The following is a 26,437-nucleotide window of genomic DNA, read 5'->3' on the forward strand; positions in this document are numbered from 1 at the left end:
TCAGGCCTGGCAGGGGACCCCCATCTCCCCCCGATCACCAGCTCCGCTCTCACCCAGGCCTGACGCCTCAGTCAGAGGCGTCGACCCCCATCATCCTCCGATCGCCAGATCAGGCCCTTGCCTAGGCCTGACGCCTCCACCAGAGGTGTCAGGCCTGGGCAGGGGACCCCCATCTCCCTCCCATCGCCGGCTCCGCCCTCCGCCCAGGACTGACGCCTCTGGCCCAGGCATCAGGCCTGGGGAGGGGACCCCCATCTCCCCCTGATCACCGGCTCCACCCTCGCCCAGGCCTGATGCCTCGGCCAGAGGCATCGACCCCCATCACCCTCCGATCGCAGGATTGGCCTCTTGCCCAGGCCTGACACCTCCATCAGAGGTGTCAGGGAACCCCCATCTCCCTCCGATCGCCAGATCAGCCCCCTGCCCAGGCCTGACGCCTCTGGCCCAGGCTTCAGGCCTGGGCAGGGGACCCTCATATCCCCCCAATCACTGGTTCCGCCCCCCCCACCCAGGCCTGATGCCTCTGGCCCAGGCATCAGGCCTGGGCAGGGGACCCCCAGACCCCTCCGATTTCCGGCTCCGCCCCCCGCCCAGGCCTGACACCTCTGCTGGCGGCTGCGCTGTCCGGCCCTGCCTGCAGTATGCAAATTAGCCGCCATCTTTGTTAGCGGTTAATTTGCATATCACGCTGATTAGCCAATGGGAGGCGTAGCGAAGGTACGGTCAATTACCATGTTTGTCTATTATTAGATAGGATACAAGAGGTTTGTTCAGAAAATATATGAGAGCTTTAAGAATTTTGGTGCGGTATATATATACAGTGGGGCCTTGACTTACGAGGGTCCCGACTAACGAGTTTTTTGAGATACCAGCTGTCTCTCGGCCGATTTTTTGCATTGAGTTGATAGAGTAATTTGAGTTAACCAGCTCCTTAACGAGCTCGGTCTCGGAACGAATTAAACTCATAAGTCAAGGCCCCACTGTATTTTTAAAAACACTGGGGATGTGCCCACAACCAAGGTACATGCCCTTGACCGGAATCGAACCTGGGACCCTTGAGTCCACAGGCCGATGCTCTATCCACTGAGCCAAACCGGTTAGGGCAGTGCGGTATATTTTTTAATAGAAGTAGCATTTCTTAAAAAAAAAAAAATTTGGCCCTAGCCAGTTTGGCTCAGTGGATAAAGCTTCAGCCTACAGACCAAAGAGTCCCAGGTTCGATTCCAGTCAAGGGCACATACCTTGGTTGCAGGCTCTTCCCTGGCCCAGGCCTTGGTCTGGGGCTCGTGCAGGAGGCAACCAATCGATGTGTTTCTCTCACATCGATGTTTCTCTCTGTCTTTCCCTCTCTTCCACTCTCTAAAAATCAATGGGAAAATATCCTCGGGTGAGGATTAACCAAAAAAAAATTTTTTTTTTCCTGTGAAGAAACTACTCTGTCAGTGTACCTCTTTCCAGATATATGGATCCTCCGGTACAGTGTTCTCCATTTCTCCTAGAGTGTAGAACAGCAAAGCAGATTTCTTTTTTTTTTTTTTTAAGTGCAGATTATAGTCTTTACTCTCAGTTTTTAAAATATTTATAACTTAGAGTAGAAAACATTTGGAAAAGTATTTCAAAATATCTTTACTTTTTTTTGGTAATACTGATTATCCATATACTTATTTCTGTACTAGTTCCTTTTATGAGCATTCAACTCAGGTAGAGGTAGAAATGTATACATAGAGACCATATATTCAAGTAAACTCAGTAAACTGTGTTAGTTTAAAGCCATTTGCCTCAAATATTAGCCTGAGTAGATTGGGGCTGTCATGGCTCCTCCAAATGTAAAATTCTGCAGATCTGAATAGCTATGCAGACATAGACTGAAAACTGTTGTGTCTACCTTGCCACTAATAAGTGATGGGAAAAGTAAATAAAGTGATAGTTTTCCTCCAGAACTTAAAGGAGTTGAAAATGCCAGTAATTATAATAAGCAGTATATGTATACAATAACACAATAACACATACCTGGTTTATGTCTCTAAAGTAAGTTACTAGCACTTGAAATAAAAAGTAGTTAACTCTACTAAAGGTAGTAAAATCCATCTTGGTCTTTTAATCCTCTTTATTGCTTAAATATTAGCATTATCCGTATTCCTCTATTAATTTAGGGTTATTTAGTGAGATAAGACAGAAGGTGTATTAAAAATAAATTAAAGAAGGTATGGTAGAATGGGAGGCATAGTAAGTGGAAAATTTAAGAGTAAGGATATTTATTTCATAAGGGAACTTGATAATAATAGAAAATGCATTTTAAATAAATAAAAAGTAGATATCTTTGATTTGGTCAAGATACCTACGATTTAGGTAAAGAATTTCTATAATTTCATTCTGTTATAGGTAATTCTTACAGAACTTTACTGTGATTTCACTGCATAGATATTCTCTCGTTGTTTTAAGTGATACCTCTGTAGTTTGAAAAAAAAAAATAGTTTCCCATTTATAGACCATTGCTCATTCACTCATGAATTCATGTAACACCCAAAAGGTGTTGAGTGAGGAATATTTCTTTTTTGAGATAAAGAAATTAAGGTCCAGAGTGTTTTTTATATTATCTTACTATACACAGTTACTCATACAATTCCATGTTATTCAATATATTCTCTTGCTTTTCACAATATACAATACCTGAAGCCTTACTTTTGGAAACTGACTCATAGCAAATGTCTAGCAGAGCCTTAGTAAAGGAAGTCCACACAGCAAGTACTGTGCATCCCAGTGTTAGTTAGCTGGGTTACTCTTGAATCCTTCCATGCCTTACAGAAAAAGCAGTGAGTCTCCTGTAAACCACTCCCAGGAGTATGATGGTGAGCACAACTATTCCACAACAAGGCTGAATGCCCATCGTGGGCCCAGGAAGTATACACTTGGCTGATGAACACAGGTCCAAGAATACGTGCTGCACAACCAGAAGCTGTTAACCAGCCCATGTGCACACCCTGAGGTTTTGGTCCCAGAAGTTTTGAATATAATGTATATGACATAACATTGCAGGATGGATAGCCTATTCCAATTAACACAGCTGATGTGAGGAACTGGGCCAGATGGATAATGGAGGGTAGAGGCACCAGGCTTGTTCAGTTGGGCAACCAGTTGGTCCTTCACTCTGATCTTCTCTTGGAGACCGCCAAAGAATAATAATAATTTCCCCAAATGTGGTATTAGAAATTGAATGATTATGTAAATCTTCCCACTGTATCTTGGAAAATTGATTTCCCCAAGGTAACAAGATAAAGAAGCCAACCCATATGATAACGAGTCCTTCCAGCAGAATAGCACACTCGCCAATCCTTTTGGCAAGTGATTTAATCCCCATGAAAATAATAACGGCCTCAATTCCAAGAGCAGCAAGTATTATTCCATCACATAATACAGCTTGTTCTCTAGTCCAGGGATACATATACATTGTTAATAGAGTAAGGATGGTTTCAAAAAGGGCTAAGATAAATAGGACCACGAAAAACAGGACATTGGTAGTCACAACAGCCACTTGATCAATACTTCCATGGGGAACCTGAATTTCATCTGTACTTGCTTCTTCAAAATTAATACTTTTACACTGTGGTCCTGAGTCATCCACATGATGCTCTCTTAATATAATAAGGATCAGAATAATATTTAAAACTCTGGGGAAGGCGCCAAGTAAAACTGGTGCTGTATACATGTTTATCTGAAGCTGTATAGTCTCCCCTGTCACGCCCTTTTCTCCAATGAGTGCAAAACAGGTCTGAAAAACTGGACCTAGAATAAAACCTAATGCTTGACATTACACTTGTGTTTGCCATGGAACTTGTTCTTCCCTGAAGGGAAGTAGCACCAGCAATATATGATCTAATAACTGCCACATTTCCTGCTCCAAATCCCACCAGTCCACGAGCAGCTAACAAGTAGTATTTATTATGAGAAGCTGGGACGTGCATATATCCATAGAGGCAGTTGGCTGCCACTGAAATGAAGATGGAGACAGTGAGAGGTTCATTTCTTGGTCTATAATTAGATCACAAACCAAATATAGGTGAAGCTACCATTTGGCCAAGACTAAATGAAGCAATAACCCAGCCCAAAAAATTGTATCAGCTGCCTGGTCATTCTTTTGGAGAGAGGATCGTATTGACATTATCACAATAGAAAATCTTACACTGCTGAGAAACATAGTAAGATACAGAATCCTAATAGACCTCCATCGGCTCTCATAAGGCACCTCAGTTTCTATAATATCCCATTCTCTGCTTCCGGGTGTTCGGTCGTCTAAGAACGGCTCCTGCTCAGCCTGAACCCCCAGGCCCACAATACTTACCCTGAGATTTTGGTCCCAGAATTTTTGAATATAATGTAAATGACATAACATTATAAGCAAGGAGGTGAGAGGCTAACTCTCGCGACACCTCTAGCACCTTCACATCCTACACAGTTGCTGTCAGACCAATCCAGTCGCAAAGCAGATTTTCTAGGAACATGAATGTGGGAAAGATGCCTGGACTGGGGAGAAGTTATAATATACGTAATACTAGCTATAGTTATATTGTATTTACTCTGTTCTAGTCTCTGCACTACGTACTTTTTAAAAAATATATATTTTATTGATTTTTTTACAGAGAGGAAGGGAGAGGGATAGAGAGTTAGAAACACCGATGAGAGAGAAACATCGATCAGCTGCCTCCTGCACACCCCCTACTGGGGATGTGTCCGCAACCAAGGTACATACCCTTGACCAGAATCGAACCTGGGACCCTTCAGTCTGCAGGCCGACGCTCTATCCACTGAACCAAACCGGTTAGGGCTCTATGTACTTTTATATGTTAACTCATTAATCTCTACAACAACTCTATGAGGTAGGTTCTATTACTACTCTTCATTGATAGTTGAAGAACCAGGGCACTAAAGAAGTTCAGTGACTTGCCTAAAGTCATAAAGCTAGCTTTGGCAGAATGGAATATGAACTCAAGCAGTCTGGCTTGAGAATCTGTACTCCTAAGGATTATGCTGTACGGGTAGTTGAGGGAATATTGGAGAGTGGAAAGTCCGGTAGAAGGAAAAGGAAGGACATTGTGATGAAAGTTAGTATAATCTCCATTTCAGAATTCCAGTGAGAATCTTCCCAACACTAAAGTGTCTAACATAATGACTTGTCCTCCCAGTTTATACGATTTACCTTTCGTAATTTCTCTTAATTTTCTTTATAAGTTAAACAAGAAAAAGAAAAAGATGTTGCTCAGTCTTGGGTATAATAACAAATTAAAAATTGTCTCTTTTTTTTAAATTGGGGGAGAAGAGGAATGCCATGGAATGAGCCATTTTAAGGTTCAGAACACCTTCTTGGAAGCAAGCATGTATAACTTGAAAAAACGTCTCAAGTTATTATGAGAACTGTTGTCTTAAAGCATTTTTAGGTGTTGTGGAGTTTTTCTTTTACCACATTGTCTTCAGAGAAAATCTGACTTGCTTGTGACTTAGCTGGAATTTCTGAGTGATATAAAAACGGAAGGGGTCTACAGATATGAGAAAGAACTGTAGAATGCTGTGGGTACTAACCCTGGCCATTGCTCTTCAGGTAGCTGCTAAAAACCTAGAATAAGGATATCATGAAGATGACTTACTTTGCCTCTTTCTTGTATAGCCTCAGAAGAAATGGGTTTGATTTAATAACTTTTAGCAATGGAATATGTCAATCAGGGGCTAATATATTCATTTTGGTTCTTGCAGTCAAGTAAGCAACCCCGAAGTCAGTGATCAGAAACCTGAAACTTCAAGCCTTGCTTCAAACCTTACCATGTCAGAGGAAAGTAAGTACCAAATTCTCTGCATGACATAAGTGGCATTCCTATAAACCAGGTGATGCTGTTCTTTTATAATTGGTCTCCACTGATTGCCTTGTTTGTCCTGGATGTCCAGAAGACTTTCCTTCGTGTGTGTGTGTGTGTATCCCCCACGAGTTGTAGATCTCCTCTTTGTTCCTTGACTCATTGGAACCTCTGAAAAGAATTGCCCTCCTTTGGTTTCTCACCTCCCATTCACTCTTCAACCCTCTCAAATTTAGTTTCTATTACCACTCTTCCAATGAAATTGCTCTTGTCAAGGCCATCAGTAACTTTCAATAACTGCAAGTACTAGTTCTGGTGGACATTTCTCTGTTCATATCCTTCTTCTCACTACTATTCTCCCACCTTTCTCCTTTGCTGACCCTTCGTTCGCTGTCTGAACTCTGAATGTTGGTGGGCCCTCGGGATTTGTTTCTAGTCTTTTCTCTTTCCGCATCCTCTCATGCATTAGTATATTTCCAGTCTAACTTCTCCCCTGATTTCATTTGTGTATTCAACTACCTGTTTGACATCTCCACTTTGCTCTAAAAGGGAAGCCATACTTAAAATGTGTGGAAGCTTTTTATTCCCTTAGCCTCCATCAAATCTGTTCTTTTCCCAGGTTTTTCCATCTTGGGAAGTGGTTTCATTATCCCTCCAGTTGCTCAAGCTGAAAAACCTAGAAATTGTCTCTTTTTCCCTGTTTTCTTCATTCCTTACATACTAATCCATCAGAATGTTCTGCTAGTTTTACCTTCAGAATATACTTCAAGGTTTTAACTTGTCTCCATTGTTGTTCCTCTACTATAATAGCAGAGTATGCCTTGACTCTTTATAATCCTTTTATAGTTCCCAAATACTGCAAAGATCAAGGCTTATTCTTTCTCTAGAAAAATAAAAATTGGCCTAAATCTCCTAGGACTGTGGTCGGCAAACCGCGGCTCGTGAGCCACATGCAGCTCTTTGGCCCCTTCAGTGTGGCCACGAAGTTTTAATCGCACTGTACGTGCGCTCCCGCACGTGGTATTTTGTGGAAGAGCTACACTCAAGGGGCCGCAGTTTGCCGCATTGTCCTAGGATATTTTGTCAGTCTCTTCTAGAATTAACTTAACCCCTAGAGTGCTGGGGAGCGCGATCGCGTTCCTCCTGTCTTTCGCCAAAAGTGCCAGGAGCGCTATCGCGCTCCTCCTGCAGTGTCCAATTCTAAGTCTACTTTTATTAGTGATGATGATATTGCTAAATATGTCAAGTCTTGCTATGAAGATGACGATTTTGTGGAAGATATTGAATATGTAACTTCATTTACTTGCGATTCATAATTTTTTTCCTAAACTGCTGTAAAATCAGCAAAAATGCCTTGGCAATTTTAGCATAGTTCCTAGGATATTGGTTGGCACTCAAAGGGTTAAATCAAAGGAAGAGAAATGTTTGGGTTTTTGAAAGTATTTGCCAACACAGAAGGAACTATCATGTAGAATTCAAATGAACCTACATTCTTTGTGATAGAGAGTAAGAACTTTAGATCTAATTGAGATTTCTGTCAAAATGATTATGAATGAATATGATCTACAAGTTTCTAGTCATTATTGTTAAAGACCTTGAACAGTGGCAATGGACAAGATCTACTATGATAAACTCACAGATGTTGACTTGTCTTTACTATTGGGCATGAACATTTTCCTCATCTGCTCTTGACCAAAGTTCCCTTTTTGGTTCAGACACTCAGGGATCCCAGCTTGACATAAATTTAGTTGCTTCACTCTTAGTCCCTATTTATAGTAAAGCAACCTCATTTATAGATGTTGAAAGAAGTTCTTGAACAGTTCAGGAGCCTGGTACAAGCTCTATGATGTTTCAGTCTACAACATGGGCTGAAGTAGTGCCTAATGAATAGGATTTTGCTATCTGTCAACTTGAGTTGAATATTTATAGCATTTATCCAAGATGAAATCATGAGGGCCAAGCCTTCACAGCAGCTATTCTAGATAAAGTCATGAGGATTAAGAGGACACTAGCTATGAAAGTGTGTTTTCTTGCTAGGTTATCAGAGTATCACATGAGTTCCTCAGGTCTGTCTCTGATTTTCCAAAGTTAAAACCTTAAAACCACAAAGCTGAAACAATAGTAATATAGAAGCATATTTGCATCTTCCCTGCTGCTGACTATACATAGTGATAGCAACAATTTTCTAATAAAATTGGGTATTTCCCCCTAAACCTGTCTTCCTGCAAGTCAGTCATATGGCCAAAATAGAGAATCAGCACCCAGAGAATGAATAAGCTGAAGAAGTATAATGTGGTTTTCTAGATATGGATCTTACTTTCTAAGTTTGCCTATAGGCACAGCTAAGAGCTTAGGGTGCTCCATCTGTGGTTTTAAATCAGGAAGGGTGAAGGTAAAGATCAATTGGTATTAACCTTCAACTCTTTTCCATACCTCTCACATTCTAGCTTCTTTTATTGTCTAAAAGTCTCTAAATCTGTTATTAGAAGAGTGAGGTATTTGCTACTAGTCTTTCTAAATTTCTGATGTCCAATCTGTATTCTGTAATTTAGTTTGAAACACCATACAGTGAGATATAATTTTCCCATCTCATTTTTGAAGTGTTCTAACTTTTTACCTGGTCTTTCTTTCAGTAATGACATGTACCGATTACATCCCTCGCTCATCCAATGATTATACCTCACAAATGTATTCTGCAAAGTAAGTTGAATATAATTATTTAAAAATATGTATGCTTTTTCTCTAGGTTAATTGCAAAATTTAACTTGATATTTAACTCGGTAAGTTGACATTTAATTTATTTTCACCTCTCTCATTCTCAGTCCTTACTCTAATTTGTTGTTGTTCTTGTTAATTCAAGGATATTTTTCCATTGATTTTTTTTTTTTTTATTTTTTTTTTTTTTTTTGGAGAGAGTGGAAGGGAGAGGGAGAGACAGAGAGAGAGAGAACCATTGATGTGTCATTGATTGGTTGCCTCCTGCACTTGCCCTGACTAGGGCCGGGAATTGAACCTGTAACCAAGGTGTGTGGCCTTAACCGGAATTGAACCCAGGACCCTTTAGTTGGAGGGCTGACACTCTATCCATTAAGCCAAACCAGCTAGGGCCTTACTCCAATTTTTTTATTCCCTCCAAATATGGAGTCTGTGTAATATCTTTTCATTCATTCATTCATTCCTTACCCGAGGTTATGCTTTTTATAGATTTTAGGGGAGGGGGGGGCGGTGGAGAGAAAGATTGATCAGCTGCCTCCCATATGCGCCCCAACTGAGGATTGAACCTGCAACCCTGGTATGTGCCCTAACCAGGAATCAAACCTACCACCTTTTGATGTATGGGATGATGCTCCAACCAACTGAGCCACACCAGCCAGGGCTATAATATCCTTTTAAAAAGTAGATGGTTGCCTGGAATAGATCACTGTTACTCAGGAGCTCACTCTAAATCAGGGGTGGGGAACATCTGGCCCGAAGGCTGTATAAGGCCTTCGAAATCGTTTGGTCTGACCCTGCCAAGGCAGGGGTGAGTTAATTATATGTTTGGCTAAATATAGCAGGCTAATTTTTAAAAAAATATATTTTTATTGATTTCAGAGAGGGAGAGTGAGAGATAGAAACATCAATGATGAGAGAGAACCATTGACCGGCTGCCTCCTGCACGCCCCTCACTGGGGATCGAGCCCACAACCCACGCATGTGCCCTTGGCCAGAATTGAACCTGGAACCTGTCAGTCCATAGGCTGACGCTCTATCCACTGAGCCAAACCGGCTAGGGCTAGCAGGCTAACTTTTAAGGTGATATTTTTGTATGGCCTGTGAATGATGATATAAATATCCAAATAGCTATTGGCATAAAAAAGATTCCCCACTCCCGCTCTAAATAAATAGGCACTGAAAATGAAAAATACTGTTAGTGATCAAAGCATATTACTGATTAACCTCTGATCATTTTCTGTTTCCTTTACCTTGATAGACAGATCAATAAAAATAGCTCAAGCCAGCCTCATACTGGGACTTCTCAACCTACTTATGTTCAGTTTCTTGTCTTAGGACTATCCTCAGAGTAGAAGTGGACTTGAAGTTAGACAGGTTTAGTGGATTGAAGTCACTATGAAGCAGCCTGTGAGGGGTTAAGATCAGCATTTAAAATCCACCAAGTTAATCATCTCCTGACTAATTAGGTGCAGAACATTGTGTATGCCAAGCTGCCAGTTGTGCATTGATAGTGAGCCTATCCTATCTAATAATAGAAAAACATGGTAATTGGCCGTACCTTCGCTACACCTCCCATTGGCTAATCAGCGCAATATGCAAATTAACTGCCAACAAAGATGGCAGCTAATTTGCATACTGCAGGCAGGGTGGGACAGGGCCATCCCGCCTGCCCCGCCGCTATTGGGCCTGCTATCTGCGACTCGGGGCAGCGGGCGTCCCGTGTGCGACCCAACCCGGGGCAGCTGGGCGGGGTAGCGAAGGCCTGAAGGCGGCTCCTGCTGGAGCAAAGGCCTGGGTCCCGGGTGCTGGAGGAAAACTGGTGCCGGCAGCCAGGGGAAGGGAAAGCCTGTTGCATGAAGATTCGTGCAACAGGCCTCTAGTGTATACATAAATACATACAACTGTGCTTATTAAATGAGGATATATTCCTATGTGCTTACATAATGCAGGATTCATAGAAATTTGTAGCAGATCAGTGATGCCTGTGGGACTGTTGTAAAAAGAAAACTGTCATTTCCTTCCTTTTTTGTGCCCCTTTGTACCTTGATTTTGCACCAGTTAAAAATAACACTAATTAAAAAGTTAACTCAATGAGTTTTCCAAATTCTAATCTGGTATTAACACTAATAGCATACTTGGGCCAGTCATTTTCATGTGGTTTTCTTCTGTGAAATAACTAAACCTGTTCTCTGAGATATTATGGAGTTAACAAAATACTTTGAGCTGTAAAGACACTATATTAAATAGGGTATATCTGGAGATTAATCACTAAGATTTTAAATAATTCCCCATGCAATTTGATTAATAGCTACAACCTGAATTATTTCTTGGTCTCAGATCTGGCTAAGAAGAATAGAAATTTTCATATTCAGTCTCTTAGAATCCACTGAGATGAGAATATATTGCATATTCCAAATTCATTTACTTATTCAAAAAAGATTTGTATACCTACTATATTCAGTATACCTTATTAACTATGCCTCTATCTTTTGTTTTTTTAATGTTTTTATTGATTTTGAGAAAGAGGAAGGGAGAGGGATAGAGAGATAAAAACATCGATGAGAGTCATTGATTGGCTGCCTCTTGCATGCCCCCAACTGGCAATCGAGCCCGGAAACCCAGCCATGTGCCCTGACTGGGAATCAAACTGGTGACCTCGTGGTTCAGGGTTGATGTTCAACCACTGAGCAACACAGGCCTGGCATATGCCTTCCATCTTAATTCAGAGCTCCTGTATAACTTTTTTAACTGGACCTCTATTTCATTTTTCTCTCTTCTAATCCATTTACAGAGCAATGCCAAACTAATCTTTATTAAGGAGCAACTCTGATCTTGTCACTCTACTCAACAATTTCAGTGACTCCCACTTTTTCAGATTTGTCTGAACTCTTTTAGCCTGGTATTCAAGGTCTTGGCTATCTGTCTTTTTCTCTCTCTCACTACTTCCCTTCCCTTTATATAACTCCCTTAATATAATCTATGCTTCCTGCAGGCTGAAGCCCTTGCTTCCCTTCCTGTGTACCTCTTCCAGAGTTTTTCTATTTCCCTAGAACACACTTCTTTCCCTCTCCTGCACATTCTATATATGCTCAGTTCACATACCACTTCTTTATAGCCTTCCTTCGTTTTCTTCTCCTCCAAACCTGAAAAGAATCTTTTTGCTTTCTGAAACAACGCTTCCCTCCAGTATTTTATCATTATTACTCATATGGTACATGAAACACTTTTTCTTGTAAGTGCAGCATAACTCACCATATAATATAACTGTTATCTAAAAGTTCAATGCATAAAATGTGGGATCATCTTATTGCATGAATGAAACGTGAGGTCAGCCCTACCCAGTTTGGCTCAGTGGACAGAGCATCGGCCGGTGGCTCGAAGGGCCCCAGGTTCGATTCTGGTAAAGGGCATGTTCCTCGGTTGCAGGCTCCTTCCTGGCCCAGGCCCTGGTCGGGGCTTGTGCAGGAGGCAACCAGTTGATGTGTTTCTCTCACATCAATATATCTCTCTGTCTTTCCCTCTCTCTTCCACTCTCTCTAAAAATCAATGGAAAAATATCCTCGGGTGAGGATTAAAAAAAAAAACAACAGATGAAAAAGGAATGAGGTCATCTAGCTAGTATATATTACCGGAAGTTTCACTGCTGAATTCAAATCCCTAGTTAAACCTGATGTGGTTGGCACCATTTACTAGCAATATACTCTGGCTTAAATATCAGTGGGAAAATTCCAAGTGCTATCTGGGACTTTATTATCTGGCTCCTGTTTTATGGGCTTGATCTGACGTAGCAATATACTCTGGCTTAAATGTCAGTGGGAAAATTCCAAGTGCTATCTGGGACTTCCCATATTTTATTATCTGGCTCCTGTTTTATGGGCTTGATCTGACAATATTGGAGCCCCTTCCTATTCCCTTGCCTTTTCTCTACCAGCCTCACCCTCTTTTCTAAGCCCCACTTTTCCTCTTAGAACTTTAGTTTGGCCCTAGCCAGTTTGGCTCAGTGGATAGAATGTTGACCTGTGGACTGAAGGGTCCTGGGTTCAATTCCAGTCAAGGGCACATGCCCGGGTTGCAGGATCAATCCCCAGTAGGGGGCGTGCAGGAGGCAGCCAATCAATGATTCTCTCTCATCATTGATGTTTCTATCTCTCTCACCCTCTCCCTTCCTCTCTGAAATCAATAAAAATATTTTTAAAATAATTCTAAAAAGAACATTAGTTTGGCCCAGAAGGCTGGGTGAAGAACAAGAGCCAGTTGTGAAGCCTGTTCTATCCAATTTTCTATTAGTTTAGTTTTGTTCTATGTGTAGACATAAGGGCATAAACAAGTTTAATCCATCCTTTTTAAAAATATATATTTTTTTATTGGAGGATATTTGAAAATTATAAATTTTTCATAAAATTGTTTCTTAGGTAGGTTGTAGTAGAACCTGGAAAGGAAATATTAGCTCTACTTTTTGACCACAGTCAGAGACATTTTGTGGAAGGTTAGTCTCCTCATTACTGATTCTTGGCATTTAGTGGTATTAGCTATTTCTCCTATTTTTATTACTAAAATAAATCACACATGCAAGTTTTTGTTTTCTTGAACTTTTATAGACCTTATGCACATATCCTCTCAGTTCCTGTTTCGGAAACTGCTTATCCTGGGCAGACTCAGTACCAGACACTACAGCAGTCTCAACCGTATGCTGTCTACCCTCAGGCAACCCAAACGTATGGACTACCTCCTTTTGGTAAGGCATTTTATTATAAGCAGTTTCTAAGAAAATTGATTTTTATCCCCCAGAAACTGATCTTTTCCCAAAAAGCAAGCATGGCTGATCAGGAAGCGGAGAGATGAGTTGTTCTTTGTAGAGCATCTACTCAATTACAGATGTAATAGAAGTTGGGTTTGCAACTTCCCAACAGCATACTTGATGCATGTAATATAAAAAATCATGATTTTTCAGTACTCATTTGTTTATCTATCAAAGTTAGCTACCAAATTTCCAAGGTACTAAGTCTTGACTGTAAAACCTGGATTCTTTAAGTATTTGTGGAAAATCTTTGAGACATTACTATTGATTTTACTTTATATAAAACATGGTACCTTGGTTAAGTAAGCATAATAAATGTATTTTGAGGTGACTGGTTTGCTAAAGCCAGGCAATCTGAATATGTCTTATATTTGGGGAAATCCCCAATTTTATACAACCTTATATGCATAGAAAATTTTGTTCTTTGGTTATAGGCATCTTGGACATGAACTATAAATTAGAATGATTTACGAGAAGACAGTTTGAGATTCTTTGTACACTTGATATCTGCACTGATTTTTTTCTGTGTATGTAAATTGATAGATATATTAGGGTTGTTTATTACCTATTCCCTGCTTTCCTTGAACTGGTATGAAAAAAAAATGAGAGACTATTGTATTATTTTAAAATATGCAATATGTTAATAAAATTCTATCTCTGTAGCCTCTACTGAAACTAGCTGGGAATTAGAAAATCTTTCAACAGACCGCCACAGATTATGGATGTATTCGTGTTGCCTGCTTCTGGTTTCTACATTGCTACTTTTCCTGGCCCATTTGGCTAATCTTTATGATAGTGACCGCCTTCTTACTTTTAGGCATTTCTTGGCTCGTAATAACTACTAAAAAAAAAATTGAGGGTTATGTTTCATGATAGTCCTTGTTGGTAACTTCACAAGAAGAGAGAAACAGAAATGCTCTTATTTCTGAGTTTGTAATCCATGCCTACATGCCTGTCAGTTTCAGCCAGTATACTAAAATCTTACATTTGTGTGTTACTATAAACTGAACTGCTCAGGTTAGTTTGGTTATTGACTAACCCATAGTGACACATATTTGTGCTCAGAGACTTGGGTAAAGTTTATGATAAGACCCCAGTGTGGGGCAGCAAGAGGATGGCACTCAGAGAAAGACTTCCTTTCCCGTTGTTAGACCTGGCTGTTGCTCCACATCAGGCTTTTTGTGCTTAAAATGACTTGAGGAGCTTTGTAGTTGTAGGCATACAACTGTGGACTAGTGGTCAGGAAACGAAGATTTTGTTTTATTATTTGCTATGGGCAGTAATGCTCTATGATCAAATCATACTACTATTACTTGGAATTCTTGGAAGGGTGCTTTTGAAGGAAGATGCTTATATGCTTAAACACAGGTTTACAGTAATGCTGGCAGCAGTATCCATGTTGTCTTTTATTACTCTTGTCTTCATAAAATAATTATGTATTAAGTACTTCGTGTTTCTGGTCAAAAACATTAGAAACTAACTATTCCTTTATCTTGGACATTTTGCCCTAATTTTTAACCTTATAAAAAGAACCAGTTTATAGGCATTTTACATTTTAAAACTTAAAAAAATGAAATAATGAGGCTAGCAAAAGATTCTCAGTTAATATTATTTTTACTAATAAGGTAGGATTTTAGTACAGTATAATTATAAACATGTTCACAAATCCAACACCTTTGGTTCAGAACCCATTTAGAAAAAAACATTGATTACAATAAATCTGAAAGTTATTATGACATTGAAATAGCAATTTGTTTACTAGAAATTGTGAATCATGGTACTAATATCCAAATTTCATATAATGTTTTAAAAATAATATTCTTATATTTTTTATTGAAAATTAGATATAGCAAGAACTTTAGCTGTGGCTAACCTGGACAAGATTTTTTTAATGATCTTGAACTGGAGGCTGCAGGGGCAGTTCTTCTAATTCATGCTAGAGATGTTGATATCCTTCTATTTCCTCAAATAAGTCATTTCATATGTTTATTAGGAAAGAAAATAATAATGGCTTTTTGTTTTTTTAATGCTTCAAGGCAATTATCATGTCCGTCAACCTTTTAAGATTTTTACATCTCCCCGTACTATCCTTATATTTACTTTTCAACAAATTTTACAGATCCGAGTTGCACTAAAATATCTCAGTGCCCTGGTGAAGCAGAGGTTCTTACTATATTTCTATAAATTCTTTATCAGATTAGGAGTAAATGAAATGAGTTAATGTTGAATTTGAAACTGTGGCTGATTTTGGTATTGACTTCTTACCTGGAATGTATTTGATTGATGAACCTTCTTAAACCAAATTCTCAGCTTCAACTACACTGATCCAGCAACTGTAGCTATTCAGAACACAGTGAATAACCAGACAATAAGTTTTTTTATAAATAGACTTTTGCATAGCCAAAATTATCACAAAAACAACTCACTCATAAAGGACATCCTTGGGCTCTCATGTAAGAAGCAAAGCTTTGTTTATGGTTTCCTAGGTTACTACAAATGAAAAGGAGATAGATACAATCAGAGATAAGAGATTGTGAAGAAGTGAAAAGGTCACAGAGAAAAAACAAAGTGATACAAGTATCTAAAAATCATAGAACCATAATTGAGTTCTATTTAGTACTAAGCAAATGCCTTCACATATCACAATAACCTGTTTCTGTAATATATATATATAACTCTGATAAAAATCTAAAGGAATGTTCACTATTTCCTCCCTGCCAAGAAGGCAGGAAGAGATCCTATATAATAAAAGCCTAATATGCTAAGTGTCTGGTGTTCCAGTCGGCCGTTCAACCAATCAAAGCGTAATATGCTAATTATATGCTAAGGCTGCTCAACCGCTCGCTAAAATGTGCACTGACCACCAGGGAGCAGACACTCCTACCAGTAGGTTAGCTTGCTGCTGAGGTCCGGCCGATCGATCGGGACTGAGAGAGACGGGCTGGACACGCCCTGGAGCCCTCCCACAGTTCCTCCCCCGCTGGCCAACCTCCCGCATCCCTCCCTAGCCCCAATCATGCACCAGTGGGGTCCCTCAGCCTGGCCTACGCCCTCTTGCAGTCCAGGACCCCTCGGGGGATGTTGGAGAGCCGGTTTCAGCCCGATCCTGCTCAATGCAGGAACTGCCCCCTGGTGGTCAGTGCGCTCCCACAGGGGGAGTGCCACTCAGCCAGAAGCCGGGCTCATGGCTGGTGAGCACAGCAGCGGTGGCAGGAGCCTCTTCCACCTCCATGGCAGTCGGTCATCCCCTGGGGGCTCCCAGACTGTGAGAGGGCGCAGGCTGGGCTGAGGACCCCCCCCCTTTCCCAGTGCACAAATTTCGTGCACCGGTCCTCTAGGATAAATATATTAGAAAGATTGTCACTCAGGAGCATTGTGATAAAAATGAATAGCTCTGATGTTTATTAGTATGAGATAGATTTATATGTTCTGACATGGAACGATGTCTCTTAAAGGTATGTGGAAAAGCAAATTATGAACAGTATGTATAACATCTTTTAAATTTTTATTAAAAAGAAGAAAAAAGATTAGTAAGTACATAGGAGAAACCTGAGTGACTTTTCTGCAAACTTAATAGTGGTTAAATCTGGATGATGGGATTACATATGACTATTTTTTCTAAGTTACATATTTCTGTAATGTTTTTAATTTATAAAAATAAGCAGATGTGTCTTTCTTAATCAGAAGAAACAAAGGTAACAAAATAACCAGCTTAAGAAGGCAGAGAAGTATTTAATACATTTTAGAAAAATTTGGTGCTTTTTTAATGGGTAAGTGAATTTTAAACTTATGTGAAATGTCTCCCACTTTGACAATGCAGATAAATGATTTATTGCTGTACATGGACATCACACACTCTACATCAGATACTCTGGTTGGGTGTCAGTAGCCCCTGTTTTTTTTTAACCCTGATAAATTCCCCCCAATCATTGAAATGAAAATATTTATATATAATTATTGGGGTTTTGATAAGGTTTTTGTTTCCATGGCCCCACTCCCTAGTTCTTTGAAATTATATTTGCTTGTGGTACATTGTAAGTGGGAGAATCAGTAATTTTCTCTTACAAGCAAATTTATTTTCTTTTAAGATTTAGATTTTAAACTACTGGCTGATATTTAAAAGCATAACCAGGCTCCCCAGTCCCAATGTATTGTTTGTAATTGGTCCAATTTATCTGATTCAGGTGCATTGTGGCCAGGTATGAAACCTGAAAGTGGTTTAATTCAGACTCCACCTCCAAGTCAACACAGTGTTCTTACCTGCACTACAGGGTTAACCACAAGCCAGCCAAGCCCAGCACATTATTCTTATCCCATTCAAGGTAAATAGGCATGGTTGTGTGTGTGTATGTTTTATTATTGTTGGTTTTTGTTTTTAGTCTACCTGTATCTCCAGTGTAATAGGAGCTCTGTCTTCTAAAAGAGATATGTGCCATTGTGCATGCTTTTTGTGTTAGGCAAACCAGAACCTAGGATTGTGGTTTGTAAGTAGTTTAACCCTTTAATGTTAACTGCTTAGTAGAATTGAAGCTTTCCCTTTTGCATGTTGGTGTTCAGAAAACCAGTCTGTTCTCAGTGGCATTTTGTCCTATAAATAAGCAGAGGACTCTATGGTTAGAACTGACTTTTATATATAAAGTCCAAATAGAGTGGATTGTGAGGTGAGTGCTGCTTTGTGAGGTGTGTGCCACTTTTTTTCTGTGGTTTTATCATACCATTTACAATCACTTCTTAGTGAGAGGTTTTTGTTGATTTTTGTTGCTCAAAAAGTTGTTTCTATTTCATGATGAGAAGCATAGCATTAAACATCTCTGCCTTCCCAAATTCTTTCTCTAAAAGGATAGAAGTATGATAGGACTATTAGGAATGAGGACAAAAAAACTCAAAAGACACTATGGAATTAATTCCCAACCCATCCAAATCCAGTGCATGTAATTTATCAATGATAAATTAATGTCAGATTGGGAATTAATGTCCATGTACCTTGCTTCTCATCTGCCTCCTTTCTCCTGATTTCTCCCAGCTTTTAAATTTTATTCCTTATAAAATGGGTGCCCAAGGGGTAAGGGCAGGACAGCAAAAACTGGTTTGAGGTACTCTTAAGATGTAAACTTTGATGATGAAAAATGTTTTGGTGTGGATTATTTCAAACAAAATATTTTGATTGTTAGTTTTAACTGTTTTCAATTAAATGATTGAGAACTACTTCTGCTTGGTCCATTGAGAACAGAACCAGTCACTACGTCCTAAGACATTGCTCTGAGAGAACTGAATTAGAAAAGTTATCCTGGGATAACTTGGATATCCATTATTCCAAGGATATCAATGGACCAAGCAGCAGTTTCCAGCAGCAGTTTCCAGCATCCAGCAAAGTTCTAGTGACAGAACCAGTCACTACGTCCTAAGACATTGCTCTGAGCTACCTTTACCCTCTATTATTTACCGAGTCTCCTCTTTTCTTATTTATTTTTTCTTCTTTCTTTCTTTGTCCCTTCCCCTTCTTTCTTTCTAAACAGAACAAACCAGAAGGGAAAAAACTCGAAGAGCATGACTTTGTTTGTCTGTCTTCGCATCTACCCCAGTTGATTTTTATAAAGTATTCTCTAGGTTAGTAGACCTTTTGGGTCCAACTAGGTAAATCTAGTTGTCAAGTCCCTCTAAAGGGGCATATCCCTGATGACTACACCTAGGTCGTGAAAGAAAAGAAGGGGATACTCTTTTTTTATATATTACTAGCCCTCTCCCAAGGTGTAGAACCACCATTTCTCCATAGTTGTATCTTAAGTTTGAGGAACCTAATAGCTATACCTCTCTCTCTTTTTAAAAAAGAGAAACCACCTTTGGAGGTCTTTTAGAACTCATTGTTTTGCAGTGGTTCTCAACCTTCCTAATGCCGCGACCCTTTAATACAGTTCCTCATGTTGTGGTGACCCCCAACCATAAAATTATTTTCGTGGCTACTTCATAACTGTAATTTTGCTACTGTTATGAATCGTAATGTAAATATCTGATATGCAGGATGTATTTTCATTGTTACAAATTGAACATAATTACAGCATAGTGATTAATCACAAAAACAATATGTAATTATATATGTGTTTTCCGATGGTCTTAGGCGACCCCTGTGAAAGGGTCGTTCAACCCCCAAAGGGGTCGCGACCCACAGGTTGAGAACCGCTGCTTTAAAAGGTCATGAAAAACCCTGACTGGTTTGGCTCAGTGGATAGAGCGTCAGCCTGCGGACTCAAGGGTCCCGGGTTCGATTCCGGTCAAGGGCAGTAAAAAAAATAAATAAATAAAAGGTCATGAAAATATCCTTTAAATTCCATTAACCACTATCCTAACTTATATGTTAGTACATTTTCCCCCCTTTTGATAGATTAATTTGGTTTCCTCATATTTTTCTAATAATGATCATTGCTGGTGTTTATTAAGTGCTTACTATGTTCTTAGCATTGTTTTAAACAATAGATAAGTGTTAATCATGTAATCTTCACAGTATACTTTGAGGGAAGTACTATTATTTATTTCATTGTAAAGAAGGGGAACAGAAGACACAGAAAAAGCAAAGTGGCTTGTCAAAGGTCACAAAGTTAGTAAATAATAAAGTCAGGATGTTAGCTGGGCAGTCTGACCACAGAGCATGAGTGATTTATGATTGAAAATATATGATATTTAATATTGAAGTTATGGTATCAATATCAATTCTCCCATAATTAAGAACCTGTAGTGGCAGATATCTAAATTTATTTTTCATCCCTTTTTCTGGTTAACTTATTGGTCCATTGTATTATTCATTAGAACTTTGGCACAGAAATTAAGGCAGAAGTTCACCAAATTGAATGTCAACTTTAATGTAAAATAATTATTTTATTTTTTAATCCTCACCTGAGGGTATTTTTCCAATTGATTTTTTAGAAAGAGTGGAAGGAAAGAAGGCGGGGAGAGAGAGAGAGAGAAACATCAATGTGAGAGAGACCCATTAATTGGTTGCCTCCCACATGCACCCCTACTGGGGCTAGGGATTAAGCCTGCAACCCAGATATGTGCCTTTGATCAAAAATGAACCCAGTACCCTTCAGTCCGTGGGCTGATGATCTAACCACTGAGAAAACTGGCTGAGGTGAAAAAAATTTTAATTAAAAAAAAAAAAAGTAGTTTACCATTAACTTTATTTGGGTATTTTTTGTCACTTATTTTGAAGGAAAAAAAATTGTAGAAAATAAGTTGGAACAGTGGGCTAAAATGAAATATGGGTATTGGAACATTTAAATGACCTGGGTTCTCCACTCACTCTCCTCACCCCCACTTTTCATTTCCGTTAGCATGAACAATTAGTGTTAGCTGTCCAGGCTTCTTCCTCCCCACTATGTGACTACCCAGCCATTCCACAGAATACAAACAAGGAGCACTGTATTGATTTTTTGATTGTTTGTTTGTTTGTTAATCCTCATCTAAGGATATTTTTCCATTGATTTTTAGGGAGAGTGGAAAAGGGAGGGGAAGACAGAGAGAAACATCGATGTGAGAGAAACACATCAATTGGTTGCCTTCTGCACAAGCCCTGACCAGGGCCTGGGCCGGGGAGGAGCCCACAACCAAGGTACCTGCCCTTGACCGAATTGAACTCGGGACTCTTTGGTCCACAAGCTGATGTTCTATCCACTGAGCCAAACCGGCTAGGGCAATTTTTTGTTAATGGTCAAAACAGCAATATCTCCTCATTCTACCCAAAGCATTCTATCATTGACAGCAGCCTTTCTTCCTTTGGGAAGTTAGTAAAATGATCTCAAAAACTTAATTCCTCTTCTGGCTTCATCAGCTCTGATCACAACCTTTATTTATACCTCAGTGTTTATGAAAACCCTTTGATTAAGTAGATCTGGCTTCTTTATATTAATTTTTTCCTACACTGTTTGTTTATGGCCCAATATCTGGTTATTTTCTTCAGTTGAGATGGATTAAATGATTAATATTCAAGTGGCAAAATTAATTACAGAAATTTCAAATTTAATTTTAACTCAGCCTTGACTTTTAATGAAGGTCTTTGCGTCCTGATGTTGTTGGTAATACATAATAGTCTTTCATTGACCAGATTTGTTTTTATTATATATTTTATTTTTTAGAATAGTCTTAGATTTGTAGAAAAATTGAGCACATGGTATAGAGAGTTATATTTATCCTCCCACCTTGTACATAATTTCCCCTATTATTAACATCTTTCATTAGAAAGGAACATTTGTTACAATTAATAAACCAATATTAGTGCATTATTACTAATTAAGTCCATATTTATTCAGATTTCCTTAGTTTTTACCTGATATCCTTTTTCTGTTCCAGAATTCCATCCAGTATACCACATTTCCTTTGTCATGTCTCCTTAGGTTTCTCTTGACTATGCAGTTTTTCAGACTTTCCTTGTTTTTGATGACCTTGACATGCTATACCTGAATTCTACAAGTTATACATGTATACAAGATATAAATGAATCCCACAACTACTTACTGAGCATCACCTACTGTAGGCCAGGCACTTTGCTAGATATTGGAATTAATATCTTAAGATTCTGCCTTCATGGAGCTTACAGACTAGTAGAGGAGATAGAAAACAGGCGAGTAAATAGATTTTTGAAAAGTGCTCTGAAAGGAATAAAGAATAGATTGCTATGATTGGGAAAACAAGAAAGGAGTAGTTTCAATAGAAGGGTCAGAGAGAGTCTGAGAAGGAGGAGCTATCATGCTGGGAGGAGGAGAAGGACAGGCCAGGGAGAACAATCCAGGTAGAGATCCTCTCTTGTTTTGAGTAACTTGAAAAGGCCAGGGTGAGCAAGGGTGGTGGAGAAACATATATAAAATTAAAGGGGTGAATAGAAACTAAATCTTGCAGCAACTTTTATGTGCCATTAACCCTCCAGCTTTGGGGCAATGTCACTTAATTCAACGCTGCCTCTCACAGTTCTATAATCAAAGTCTTCTGATTAGAGCTCTCTAATTAGACCTCTAGTGGAACATGGTTCTCAGATGCTTTATCTTTCTATGGGTTCACAGCTCCCTTGTCAAAACAGGGGTGGAGACTTATCCAAAAAACAGTTGGCTATGCCATTGGCATTTGGAGAGCTAATAGCCTTTAGATATATATTAATAGGAGTTACCACTTGAGTTTTACTTGATCCTCTAAATTTGTACCTTTTATTGCATATCTTATTACTCCTGCTTTTGTTTATAAATCTGCAACTGACGAAGAATTGGGAGATCCCATTTTAATCATCTTAATATCTACCACTAGCTCCATGACTGTGGACAAATTACTTTAACTCTTCTTTGTCCTGGTTCTTCATATGAAAGCTGGCATTGCAGCATTAGCTGTTCCTTATATTTACCTTAATCTTTTCTAGACTTTCTCCTAAGCAGAGTTTCTTTAAGGAAAGGAATAAAAAATTTCCTTTGATTTTGACCAGTACTTGGAAATTCTGCTGCATTTCTTTACTTGCCCTATTCTTAATGGAAATTTTCCCATTAACTTTCCCTGTAGAGGACTTTGTTGCTAATGGGGTAGGTAGTCAGATAGTCAGGTTTACCTGATGTTGAACTCGATGGTGTTTGTGACTGCAATGGGAACCAGGCTTACGTGTGCTTATGATAAGTAAGTGAGAGGAACTAAGGACCATTGCCTCAATCTCAGTTACATTGTCCGCCTGAAAAAAAAATTCTGTGGCAAATACTAGTCACTGAGGATTTGATTAAAACCCTAATGGAATCTGTGATAGAAAGGCATGAAAAACTTACCCAAATTCCTTATCTCAAGGTAGGCAGTCTAACTTATAGGGTACATTTTTACCTGGCCCGATATTACTTAATATTTTCTGAATTTTTCCAGAAAATCATTAAATGTCATTGTGTTTGTTGATCACAATAATTTCACTGAGTAGTGCCCAATAAGCAATTTCAAGTACCTTTGAATTTGGAGGACCATCTCTCTCTCAAAGTAATTATGCTGCATCAGGAAAGGCATAATTTGGGGCAAGTGACAATAAATACTATAGTGTAGGATTTACACGTGGATTTACCAGAGCTCTTGTTATTTCTACTGATAGTCAATAGGCCATGTTATAGGTGAGTCATTTTTCAACACCAGAAAAGATGGGACTACAGTCATTTGGTTTAGCTTCTGACTTTATTGGTGTCATTAGTATGAACCAGTATATGTATCCTACTAGGACAGCGGTTCTCAACCTGTGGGTAGCGACCCCTTTGGGGGTTGAATGACCCTTTCACAGGGGTCGCCCAAGACCATTGGAAAACACATATATAATTACATATTGTTTTTGTGATTAATCACTATGCTTTAATTATGTTCAATTTGTAACAATGAAAATACATCCTGCATATCAGATATTTACATTACGATTCATAACAGTAGCAAAATTACAGTTATGAAGTAGCAACAAAAATAATTTTATGGTTGGGGGTCACCACAACATGAGGAACTGTATTAAAGGGTCGCGGCATTAGGAAGGTTGAGAACCACTGTTCTAGGACTTTAGTAGGAATAGTTGAAGACCCAAGTCGAAACAGAAAAATATTTGAACTGTTTAATCAATTCTAAATTATGATATAGCATGTTAAAGAGCAAAACTAGTATTTGCTTCCTTTGCTAATGTTCTTTATATCTTTGGAGACCTATTTATTCAAGATACAGTATATTTTAAATTTCTTCTAGCCTTTCACATAATATCTTTAATATCTCTTAAAATTCTCAATCCTATAGCTTCAAGCACAAATGCCAGCCTGATATCCACTTCATCTACAATTGCCAATATTCCAGCAGCAGCAGTTTCCAGCATCTCAAACCAGGTACAGTGCTACTTTTGTTTATCCTGTTTGATATGGTTCATCTAGCTAGCTCGTCCTCTCTTCTTTTCATTGTCAATTTGCCAATCTAAAAACAACCGGTATGTGCTGTGGAAAGACCCTTCTCTGGAAGCTCTGAGAACCTGTCCCCTGGATGGTTTCTCAGGCCCCATCCAGCTTCCCTCATTTCTCTGCTAAGCCTCTCAATGATATGGTTCTATCTGCTCCCTTTATCTACTGTGTGTGTCTCTATCTCCTACCCTGCCCCTTTTAGAATGTAAGCTCTATGAGGGAGGGGTTTATTTCTCTATTTTGTTCACTTACATATTTCCAGAGTTCATAAAAATGCCTGGCATTCACATTAAAGGCACATAATAAATATTTGTGGAATGAATAAATGTTGCTTCCACTTTTATTTAGCTACTCATTCCTTTGTGAATTCTTTGTGGTCTGTTTTTTTGTTTGTTTGTTTGTTTGCTTGATTTTATTCTCATCCAAGGATATTTTTTCCAATTATTTCTAGAGAGAGTGGAAGGGAGGGAGGAGAGGATGAGAAAGAGAGCGAGAGAGAGAGAGAGAGATACACATCAATGTGAGAGAGACACATCCGTTGGTTGCCTGCCAGGGCTGGGGAACATGCAACCAAGGTACATGCACTTGACCAGGAATTGAACCTGAAACCCTTTGGTCCACAGGCCGATGCTCAAACCACTGAGAAAATCTGGCCAGGACTGTGGTCTGATTTGTATCATTGTTCTGTTAACATTTTATCTTGGATCACTGATAATATCTTCAGTGCCTTTATTGTTATGTTTTTATTTGTTGTTTCTCTGCAGCAATTAATATTATCAACTACTGTATCCATCTTTTTTCTGGCTGCATTTAACATACTACTATTCTGGTTCATTTTTTTATGTTTGTTCCTGCATTCGTTCATCTTTTAATCCACAAATATTTATTGAGTTCCTCCTATTAGGGATAAGATGTACCTGGCACTATTCAGGGTACATCTATCCTCTTCCTTTCTTAGCTTTTCTTGTATCAGGGACAGTCTGTATTTAGTTTTCCATCCCCAGGAATGTGTAACCACATTCACAATATCCATTTACTACCTCTGAAATAAAGATTCTAGTCGTAATCTTAGCTACAGGCTTTCTGCTTATTGGTGGACTTTTTTTTTTAATGTCCTGTTATTTCCTTAAGTTTACCATATCTAAAAACAATCTTTCATTCTTCCCTTTCTTCTGTCACCTTGTTCTCCAACAGTAAGACCACTTTTCTCTAGGACTTCTCAATTCTTGTTAATGAGACCATTTTTTTAATAAACCTAGGCCTAGACCAGTCAACAATATATTTTCCTCACTTATCCCTAATCCAGCCTTTTCTAAAATTCTTTGTTTTTCACTTTTGCTATCATTTCCCATGTTTTGTCCTCACCCCTTAATCCTGAATTACTGTATTTAACTATTCATCTCTCATTTTTTGCCATGTTGTCCATTTTCTAAACACCATCTGATTACTTTTCTCTAAATGTCACTTTTTATCCTACACTCACCTGCTCATTATCTTTCTGTCTGTTTACTTGTTGGTTTGAATTTGATAATCCCCATTTCCTGTCCCCGCATAAGCGAATCACCATTGTCTAAACTAGTGGTTCTCAACCTTGGCTGCACATTAGAATCACCTGGGAATCTTTTTAAAATCCTGATTTCTGGGCCTCATCCTCCGGAAATTCTGTTTCTTTGTTATGGGGTGGGGTCACAACATTAGTAACAAGAAACAGAATTTCTGGAGGATGAGGCCCAGAAATCAGGATTTTAAAAAGATTCCCAGGTGATTCTAATGTGTAGCCAAGGTTGAGAACCACTGGAAACAATCCAAGTCATATTCCTTAACCAGTCATTCAAGCCTAAAAAGATCCTTTCAACCAGACTGAACATCTCTGGCTCCTTAATAAAATCTTTTCAGAGCCTATTCTTGTATTTATTCCCTCTGCCTACTTATCTCAGTAAACACTCTAACCACAATCTTCTGTGATACTTGTCTTCCTCTGTGTTTTACTCATTTGACATATAATTTATTGCTAATTTGTTGGAACTGTTGTTGTTTTTTCTTAGCTCCTGTTGAATTTTTAACTCCCTTGAGTACAGCTAGTATGACTTACTCTCTATAATAATCTCTTTTCCCACCCATGCACACACACCACCCCCCCCCCCCCCCACCCCGCCACT

At 39.0% G+C, this 26,437-nt stretch overlaps 1 protein-coding gene across 1 annotated transcript in view; it reads left to right on the top strand.

Moving 5' to 3' along the window:
* EYA3 (EYA transcriptional coactivator and phosphatase 3) overlaps positions 1-26,437 on the top strand; it is a 100,638-nt gene that overhangs the window by 42,020 nt on the left and 32,181 nt on the right. Inside the window, exons 4-8 of the mRNA XM_014546752.1 lie at positions 5,746-5,825; positions 8,477-8,543; positions 13,157-13,293; positions 17,541-17,678; positions 24,124-24,209. Of these exons, the coding sequence (XP_014402238.1) occupies positions 5,746-5,825; positions 8,477-8,543; positions 13,157-13,293; positions 17,541-17,678; positions 24,124-24,209 (508 nt within the window). The remainder of the gene's footprint in view (positions 1-5,745; positions 5,826-8,476; positions 8,544-13,156; positions 13,294-17,540; positions 17,679-24,123; positions 24,210-26,437) is intronic.

This window comes from Myotis brandtii, unplaced genomic scaffold (genome assembly GCF_000412655.1).
Source record: "Myotis brandtii unplaced genomic scaffold, ASM41265v1 scaffold456, whole genome shotgun sequence".
Classification (NCBI taxonomy): Eukaryota; Metazoa; Chordata; class Mammalia; order Chiroptera; family Vespertilionidae; genus Myotis; species Myotis brandtii.